General features: G+C 49.4%; 1 protein-coding gene across 2 annotated transcripts in view; it reads left to right on the forward strand.

Annotated features, from left to right (window-relative positions):
• The first annotated feature begins 265 nt into the window (after window positions 1-265).
• The window catches only part of IGSF3 (immunoglobulin superfamily member 3), an 89,291-nt gene continuing 79,344 nt past the window's right edge, over window positions 266-10,212 (forward strand). For both annotated transcript variants that reach the window (XM_029949105.1, XM_029949104.1), the window contains exon 1: window positions 266-940. In XM_029949105.1, coding sequence (XP_029804965.1) covers window positions 898-940 — 43 coding nt within the window. In that variant the 5' untranslated portion in view covers window positions 266-897. The remainder of the gene's footprint in view (window positions 941-10,212) is intronic.

Genomic DNA, 10,212 nt, shown 5'->3' on the forward strand with positions numbered 1-10,212 from the left:
GGAGGCGAAGGGAATTCCCTGGAGTGAGGCGTGTGGGCAAAGTATTGCAGGCACCAGCCGGCTTTCCGCAGTTGCCCAGCTCCGGGCGGGGAAACTGAGGCGGGGGCCGGCGGAGCGCCTTGCCCAAGGTCAGAATGCACCGGTGGGCTGCCCAGGTCCAGAAACGGGACCCGGGCGTCCGGAGCACCCCAGGGCTCAGCCCGTCTCGGTTTTGTGCCGCTTGGGTTCGCCTTTGCCACAGCGCTCTTGTGTTTCTTGTAGGAATCTGCTGGCATTGTGGGGACCCGCTTCAGCCTCGGGGCCGCTGACCGCCAACTTGCTTCATTTGTTCTGGGTAGGTCTGGGGCCCGTGGCGGCTCCGTGACCTCCCGACATGGAAGGAGACGGACTTTTGGATGAAGAAACGCAAACAGTCGGTGCGGTTCCTGGGCCATTTAGCTGTCAAAGGTTTTGACAAAACCTACACCGTCGTCCCTTTGGGGAATCCGAACGAGGGAGCCGACACACACCTTCACTGGGAAGTCAAGGACATTTCTGTATAATCAGTGGATGAAAGGATTTTCTCAGACTCTTTTTTCCTTCTCCTCGAGGATTATTTCACTGCAATCTACGATTCCAGTGGAAACCGCAAGGCACAGGATGTGACAGAAGCCTAGAGGGCCTTCAGAATTGTTCTGGACCCTTCCTTTAGCACAGGGTAGTTTCACCCAAGCCACTGGCCGCCCTTCCCCCCACTCGCCCTGCTCAAGATCTTTTCACTCTCACGTCTTCTCATCTTCTGAGTTAAGTTCGGTTTCCAAACCTGCCCTCCAGCTGAAAGTGGATTGCCAGAAATGAGAGATTAAGCGCTGAGAGAAGAGGAAGCATCCTGGGTCCTGTCTCTTCTCTGCTGCCGACATGAAGTGTTTTTTCCCAGTGCTGGGCTGTCTGGCTGTGCTGGGTAAGTGGCTCTGCTTATCAGTGTGATCAATGTGAAAGTTTCCTTGTGGTTCTTTCCCATGCCCGCTCGGCTCTGCGGGGACCCCCAGATGCAGCCGGTGTGTGTCACAGGCTGGAACGGGACCCAGGAGGAACGGTCGGGTATTGTGTGTTGTCTTTAAGAAGGAACATCTGCTGCCCTTGAAGTGTCTGTCGCAGGCCTTGCCCCATCTGCGTTTCGATGGTTTAGGGACTCCGTTGTGGCTCGTGGGTTGGCTTCTTGGAGTCCATAAACTTCAGCGTCTTTCCTTCTGTGTTGGTCCACATCGGTTTCTCATTCGAAGTGGCCACGTTATTCTTAACTGTGGGGAAAGTTGGTTTGGTGGTAAAGAGGATGTGTTTTGTGTTTTTTGGGTTTTTATGTTTTGTTTTGTTTTGAGGAGGAAATAGGCATGAGTGGAGTAGGGTGGTGGAGGTTGAAGGGACACAGGGCCCTGCCTAAGTGGTCCGGAGACTGCAAGTGTGAAGATTCTTGTCTGTCCTCTCCCTGGAGGAAGTGGAAAGCCTCTCTCGAGGGGGGTGTGTCGATTGGTTTGGGGGGCGGTGTGCTACAGAAGGTCAGGATGCCTAGAGCAGGATGGAGACCAGTGGCCCTGGGAGGCGGACCCTTGACACTGCTCTGGGTCCCCTACTTTGCCCAGGCTTGCCATCCCATTGAGCACCATCTTGAGTGTGGCATCTGAGGACACATCTCGAGTCTAGGATAAACTTCCATGCCGGGATCTCCCACATCCTCTATCCATGTCCTCAGACCTCACACGAGCACAGCCTCTGACCTCTTGGTGTGGTTACGTCCCTTGTATGTGTTTGGAAGGGGGCATCACAGCTGCCTCTGGCGTTTACATCTCCAAATCTAGTTATTTTGCATTTGCGGAGTTTAGGCATGAACTGCGCTTGCAGGAGTTTGCAGTTGGGTGGGAAGAACCAGATTTTGGAGTGAGGGAGCTTGATTCGAATCTCAGCCTCATCATGACTGCCTTACAACTCTCTGTAAAATGCAACTATACCTCCAAGACCTGGCTTGCCGGTTCAGGGCAATAATGGGTCCTAAATACCTTGACTGCCTTGAAGCAGGTCTGGAACACATAATACATGTTCCGTCGGTTGGTCTCAAACTTGGGTGCATGTTGGAATCACTTGGGGAGTTTTTTAAATGTTTCAGTGTCCAGGCAGCAACCCCAGACCAGTTCAGCCAGATTCCCTGGGACTGCGACGGAGGGATCCGTCTTTCTGCCCGCCTAGGTAATTCCAAGTGAGAGAAGCAGCACGTGAGTTCATCAGAGCCAGCCCTCCCGGCCCTAGCACACACCCAGAGGTGGGTCTGGCGACAGTTTAGTCAGTGTTCTGCTGAGGTGTGGATTAGGATACTGTGTCCCCTGTCTCCTGTCTGTCTGTTTGGGCAGAATTAAGAAGGCAGGTAGCTCTGTGTTTGCCGTCCTGAATATCCTCATGGAATTTGTTATACCATGTTTGTCATTCACTTTGTGTCTGGCTTTAAGTCAGTCATTAGTGATTCATGGGGATTCTGGAGGACAAACAAGGAAAGCCCTGGGAGGTGGAGGTGGGGAGGGTTGGATGGCTTAGGTGGGAAAGAGGGCTGGGTAGAAGGGTGGGACCCAGGGCTGGAGGAGGAACCGCCCAAGGCAAAACAGGGAACTGTGACTTCTGTGCCTTTTGTTTCTCCCAGCTGCTCTAGAAATGTGAGGCTTCTTGCGGCACCCACGCCCTCACCCCCCTCCCCATGCTGTTTGCCGTCTGGGCCACTCGTGGAATGGAGCTGGGGCCCTGACACTGTTACCCTCCCTTCACTTCCACCTTCAGTATAAACAGGTGCCTTGGAGGCAGTGAAAGTCAAGGTGGCGTGCACGGGGAGCAGACGACCAGACATGGGTGAGGGTGGGAAGGTTCAGAAGTGTGGGTGTGCCTGGTGTTTTTCTGCATGCACCCCACTGATGGAGGCTCATCTTCTCCCCTTACCTGGTGACTCTCAGCGTGACCGAGACGGGGGGTGTCTTGCTACTCCGCCCTTAACCTTGGAGAGCAGGCAGTGTTTGGGGTTTGGGGATGGAACAGAACCCAGGTCAGAGTGGGGGGGGGTCTTACTTCCTGCTAGCGGTCTGGTGTGGGCCAATTCATGCGTCAGCATTCTGGCTGTGTAACAAATTAACGTGTAATTTCAAAGAGCAGAGAATCCCGAGGTTTTATGCTCCTGTGGGTCACACGCAACTGTCAAAAGTAGGATGAGGGTGAGTTGGCTGACACTGTCCTGGGCGGCAATTCGGGTCGAAAACCCTGTGACAGTACATGGGGGTGTGTGCAGGGCAGTGTCCCACGCGCCCGCAACTCCCTCCGCGTTGTTAGGCCCGTGCTTTCTGCTCCCTTCCATTGCCAGCGTCTGGGATTTGGGTTGGAGTCCTCCTTTTCAGCCTGTCTAGGTGCTGAGTCCTGCCCTTGCCTTTGTCCCTGCTGAAGCCACATGCGTACCGCTTCCTGCCTTCTTGACCACCGTGTCTTGCGTCTTCCTCTGGCAGCTTGGGGTGCCCCACCCCACTTGGGAGTCATTGGCTGCCACGGGGCCACCTTTGTTCCAATTCCAAAGCCATCCTAGGCCGGGGCCTGGTTGAGCCAGGAGGATAGTAAAGTCGCCACTGCTGGTGGGTGGAGCCAGAGGGGCAGAAGAGGAGGGAATGTGGCATGCATGTGAAGAGGAGGAACCAAGGCTGTGGCTGGCAGCACCCTTCGTGAGTGACAGTGACAGGGAAAGATGACAGCAAAGGGGGAGAGACAGAAAAGGATTTGTGTTTGCAAGAACAGTAAGGGGACAATCAGGAAAGATGAATATAAACTCCAGGCACAGAAAACAGATTTTGGCTTTGCATAACCATGAATAGTTATGCCCTCCTAGACCGCTGCTGAGGTTGCAAACGAGATGAAATAGCTTTAAAAGTGTTAGCGAGGGAAGATGTGGGAGCTTGGGACGTCTCTGGATAAACACAGGAAAAGTCTGTGGCTGGCTAGTGACCGCTTGGGTTCTGGGGTGTCTTCTAGGGGCAGAGGATTTCTTTCTTTCTTTTCTTTTTTTTAAAAATTTCTTTAAATGTTTTATTTATTTTTGAGAGAGAGAGAGAGAGAGAGAGAGAGAGACAGCATGAGCAGGGGAGGGGCGAAAGGGAGACACAGAACCTGAAGACAGGCTCCAGGCTCTGAGCTGTCAGCACGGAGCCTGACCTGGGGCTTGAACCCACGAACTGTGAGATCATGACCTGAGCCAGAGCCGGATGCTCAACTGACTGAGCCACCCAGGGGCCCCAGGGGGAGAGGATGTCATGGTAGAGTTTGAGAAACCTCTTTCTCGAATAGGTTGGGACTGAGGCAGCGATGACCTACCTCCCAGTGAGTTAGGGAGGGCTTCTTTGGGTAGAGGCCACGGGTTCTTGCAGAAGAGACTGAAGGACACTTTGATGTTCTGACGAGTGTGAGCTCTGGGGCAGGCCTCATGATCAAAGGCAGAAGAGAGAAGTGCAGCAGTGTGGGGCTGTAGGGGGAAGAGCCAATGGTGGTGATTTATGAATGAACGAATAGCATCCCTAACAGTTGCCTCAGAGGTGGTGCACTTCCCTTTCCGGGGGACCATTTGACAAGGGTGCTAGAGAAGGGAATTCTTTTTTTTGGGTGGAGGGGAGGGGCAGAGAGAGAGGAAGACAGAGGATCTGAAGCCGGCTCTACGCTGACAGCTGACAGCAGCCAGCTGGACGCAGGGCTCGAACTCATGAGCCGTGACATCATAACCTGAGCTGAACTCAGACGCTCAGCCGATCAAGTCACCCAGTCGCCCCACTGGAGAAGGGAATTCTTGTCAGGAGGACTAGACTGCCAGGATGCCTTTCAACTATGTGAATGACCGAGCCACCTCTGTTTACCAGGGCTGTTAAAACACCCCAGTCTCATGCATTTTGCATAGCATCAGAACTGTACCGCCTCTCCTGGCTCTGGCCTTTGCTGGGAAGCCCGTTGTCACTTGTTTGTAGATGGAGATATTGAGGTCCAGGGAGGGTAAGGAACTTGCTTCAGGTAGACCCCTGTCCCCCCAGTCCGATACGGTGCTCCACAGTGGTGTGGGTCCAGGCCTCTTCTGTCTTGGTCCATGTGCACACCTCCATTCCCAAGGTCATGGCATGGTCCAAGTTGGTGGTGCTAGCCCCAGCCATCGGGGGAAGGAGGAGAAGGATAGGTGAAGGGCAAGGGTGAGACCTCTTAATTTAAGGACACTTCCTGAAGGTTGCACATGTCTCTTCTGCTTATATCCCCATTGGCTAGAACTTGAGTACATGACCATATGCAACTGCAAGGGAGGCTGGGAAATATACTTAATGCTGAGCAGACAGCGAAAGACAGGGTTGTGTTACCGCTGGGGAGGGAGAGAACAGATTTTGGGGGCACGGCTAGGGGTTGCAGGCAGAGTTGGCCAAGCTAGTAAGCGGCAGCACAGGGTTTTGATGCCAAGATCATTTGGTTCAAATCCTGTGTTCTTCCATCTCACCAGCTGCCCCTCTGTGAGCATGCGGCCCAGCCCCTGGCCTCTAAGAAGCCTTGTTGGGAGGACCTGAGCCAGATGAGCCAACAGTTGTTACTTGGGAAGCGACATAAATCAGCATATAATTATACAGACAGTGTTGTGGTTTCAGCAGTAGGACTGTAGTGTTTATAGAATGCGCATGTGCTGGTCATTGCTCAACACTTGATAGAGCAAGCCCTTCTGTGTCAAGCACCATCTCTGCCAAGTCCACTGCTGTAGTGCCAGAACTCAGCCTTAAATGCTGCCGCACGAAGTAAGTAGGTGTTCAGTTAATTTTTTGGTGACTGAGTGGTTTCTGTATTGGCTCCTTGGATCAAGATAAGGAAACTCAAGGTCCAGGGAGTTTAAATCATTTTGCTCAAAGGACAAGAGCTAGAGATTGGCTCTAGGGCTTCTGCCTTGATGTCACCCCACAGGGGTTAAACTTGTTTGTGTCTCTGGGTCCTTTGAGCAAGCCTCTTGAGCCCTTTCTTTGGATAGCATTTTGAAATTCATAAGTAACAACACATCGACTAACAGGAAATCAGTCCTATTGAAATGTAGTCATCAAAACATTAAACAAATTTAGGATCATAGCAACATGCTTCTTAGGAGCACTGGCTCAAACAGCAGTTCTAGCAATTATCGTAATTGTGGCTCAGCGAAGAATGAAAACGGGGTGTTGAGGCATCTGTGTCAACTGTGAGGAGATAGGAAGGCATGCGTGATTTCTGTTGTGACAAAGTCACAGGTCCCGGAGACATCGCCATGGTGCTTGCCTACATTCATAATCAAACAGTTCACATTCACATAGAGGTTAGTTGCAAATAAAGCTGTAATTTATTTTTCCCCCATTCAAGTTCCCATACCTCCTGACTTCTGTTCATGGACCCCTGTGAAGTTCAAAGTAAAGTTCAGTGCAGGTGGTGGTTGCTGGGAAGATGCTGCGTGAGAGGACTTCATTAGCTTTCAGAAATGGGCAGGTTTTCCTTGTGGGGAACATTCCATCCCCAGTAGAGTCCTGACCGTGCCCAGGTCAGTGGTCCTCATGTTGGTAGAATGGCCCTTTGGGGTTTGGAGAAATGACTCTCAGCCTTTCAGGGTTCAGTTCACCTCGGATGACGAGGACACAGAGAGCTGGCTTAGATTGGAATGTTTGGGATGTGGGCTTAGACTGCGTCCCTAGAGCTCAGACAGACCACTTTCAAGGAGCCCTGGCCTGGAAACTGAATGAAGGGCTCTGTCGCTGGCCTCCCATGGTCACTGGCCATGTGCATCGTCTTCTAAGACTCCTTGATTAATATTTTTAGGTTCCCTGGGGAGCTCCTCATTTGCTATGATTGGACACCTGTTTCTCAGCTGCTTGAAAGTGAGCACAGCTAACTCTTCATAAAGGGTTGGTTTTTAATTTAAGGAAATTTAGGACACCTGTGTGTGTGAATGCCCCTTGATTTTCAAAGAAATGAGTGGTTGCATCAAAATCAAGCTTACATTTATAGAAAATCACATGCTGCCAAATTCCTTAGTCAAGAATACTTTATTAAGTGACTAATTGTGGGCCACCGTGGTGGGGACTTAACAAGGCCCATGGCAATGGACATCCCTTAACTCTGGACCCTTCAGTGAAGTAGAATTTCGTTTTTATTTTTTGAACTCCACTTTCCGAAAGGGAAAACTCACAAGATGTGGTAGCGAGGATTTATTCTAGAAATTAGCCTCCAGGGCGCCGTCAGTCCAGTCTCTACATCTTCCGCATCTATAATTATAGATGAGCCTCAGGGTACTGCAAGATCCTAAATCAAAGATTAAGTTATATTAACTCTACTCAGGCTGGAAAGTGGTCAGATGTATTTTAAAAACCTTCATAACAGCCTGTATAATAAGAAGAGTTGAAACAAAGTTTCTGTCTCATCCTCTATTAACCCTTTAATTAAATTCCCCCACATACCCGTTCCCCATCATCCTCGTGAGCCAGGCCTTGCCGAACGCCTGTCCCTGTCTTACAGGAGACGCCCATCTAAGGCCGGCAGTGAAACAAATGGTAAATCACTTTGTAAATGGACCGGAAGACATTGATATTCTGTGCTCTCCGAGGACAGGTGTCCTTTGGGGAAGGAAGGGCCAGGCAAGTTTGTTCTTGTTTTCAGCTCAGCAGGAGTAGTGAGGGAACTCTGTCCAGGAGGGAGATGAGGCTGCAGCAACTTGTGAGTGGTCAGTCTGGAAAGGCTTTCTGGAAGAGCTGGAATGCCAGACATTTCTTAAGTAGTAGGAGAGCGAGGTCCTGCAGAATTGTGGGGTGGAGGACACCCTGGACACGTGGGCTGCTTTGAGAAGGCTTCTCAAGGGGTGGAGAAGCCCAAGTGTCAAGGGCGCAGGGCCCTGAAGGTGCTGGTTGGCAAGAAGTGTGGGTATTTGGGCCCGAGACAGATGGAAGATACCAGAGAGCTGTAAGTGGGTGTCCTGGAGGACCACTGGAGAGGGAAGGCGGGAGGTGTTCGTCGATTTTGGGGTCCAGGGGACCTTTTCCTGTACCAAAGGAGAGCTATCACGTACCCACCAAAAACCAGAACAACGATGTTCTAATGAAACTATGAAATTAAGGAAATTGGTATCCCGTCTTCTAGTGGAATCCTCATTCCCTTGACTTTCAGGTCCCTGGGCCTTTATTAAGATGGGGCGAAAGATCCAATACCGGTTGTGTGTTCTTTCCCATTATGATTCTTCGATGTCTGGGAGCATGTTCAGGATTGCCTTAAGTTAGCATTATTTTTGTGTATTTAATCCTGGTTTTGTTTGTAATACCCATTTTCCCATTCTCTGGAGTGCAGTCCATACCTCCTTTCTTTTCTTTTTTTTTTTTTTTAATTTTTTAAAATGTTTTATTTATTTTTGATACAGAGAGAGACAGAGCATGAGAGGGGGAGGGGCAGAGAGAGAAGAAGACACAGAACCGGAAGCAGGCTCCAGGCTCTGAGCTAGCTGTCACCACAAAGCCTGACGTGGGGCTCGAACCCACGAACGTGAGATCTGACCTGAGCCGAAGTGGGAGGCTTAACCAACTGAGCCACCCAGGCGCCCCCATACCTCCTTTCTTGCGAGGACTTCAGAGAATGCCGTCTCTGCCCACAGGGCACTGGATCCTGTCTGCAGTGCGCTGGTGACAGAGACCAGGTCATGAGGCAGGGTGCTGACTTCCTTCTCACAGACCCCTTTTATTTCCTTCCCTTTCCTCAGGAGCCCCATGCATTTGAAATCTACTGTCTCCCAGCACTGAGTAGTAATTAATGTTTTTCCTGTGTGGTGACCAGTAGGCTACTCACACTTGATAGAGTTTAGCCCTAAAGCAAAATTAATTTGACATCTGCTTCATCCATGACCAAATGACACATTATCTATTAGGTCTTAACCCTGTATCTCCAGTTTGGAGGAAATGTTGCCATTGTTAGGAATTTTGAAATGTCTCAGGGGGCCAGCTTTCTGACAATCCCACGGCTTACTTTGAGAACCCCAGAGGGCTTGGATAACCTCAGTGGTGCTTGCCCATTAATTGGTTGCATGGTGACCTTGACTGACTTCGCTAGGGGACTTTCAGTAGGAAGAGGAACAGGAAACTGGAGTTGGGTAACCAAAGATGGCTGCAGGTCAAACCATACCTGTCCAGGGACATCCTACTCTGCTGCTTGCTTTCTTTTTTCTTTTTAAAGACTTGGTGAGAAATTTCACAATCTCTTAGATGTAGCAATGCCATCAATCTTAAATGTCACTGAAGACTCGATTTGAATTAAGTCATAATTTAAAACAGCAAATAAAGTGCTTTAGGATAAAAGCGTTGAATAAAAGTAAGGTCATGAGAGATTGGTTTCAATTTCAGAAGATAGATTATATTTGTTTGCTTTGTTTTTTGGATTTTAATTTGTTGGCAAAGGTAACATGGGAATATAGGTCTGTTGTAAAAAATCCAAATAGGACAGACAGAGAGAAATATGTGAAAGTTCACCTCTCCACCTGATGCCCCTTATTGAGGTTCTATATATATTGATAGTTTGATATATATTCTTCTAGACCTTTTTCTGTGATTTCTATGCATATACTCATGCAAATACGGAGTTTTTCCCCCTGACATAAATGGAATCATATAGAACGTACTGTCCAACAACTTGATTTTAATTCTTTTTTTTTTTTAATGGTTTTTATTTTTTGATACAGAGAGAGACAGAGCATGAGAGGGGGAGGGGCAGAGAGAGGAGGAGACACAGAACCGGAAGCAGGCTCCAGGCTCTGAGCTAGCTGTCAGCACAGAGCCTGACGCGGGGCTTGAACCCATGAATGTGAGATCTGACCTGAGCCGAAGTCGGAGGCTCAACTGACTGAGCCACCCAGGCGCCCCGATTTTAAAGGGGTGATTTACCTCACTACTTTTTTGGGCTTTATTTTATGGCCATATCAGAACTGATTTGGTTATTTTATAGCTAGTTGGAACTGTAATTTGTGAAATCACTGGGGAGTAGTGAGCCTCATGCAATAGCCATATCATGGAATAATTTTGTCTTGCTGTATCAAGAACAAGAGTCATAATAAAAACACTACCCGTAAGTTTTATGTACTTAATGAAAATAATTGACTTGTTTATTCTGAATCTTTTTTCCCCACACACATAAATTTAACAAATTGAGTACACA

The sequence above is a fragment of the Suricata suricatta genome, chromosome 8, assembly GCF_006229205.1.
Source record: "Suricata suricatta isolate VVHF042 chromosome 8, meerkat_22Aug2017_6uvM2_HiC, whole genome shotgun sequence".
Classification (NCBI taxonomy): Eukaryota; Metazoa; Chordata; class Mammalia; order Carnivora; family Herpestidae; genus Suricata; species Suricata suricatta.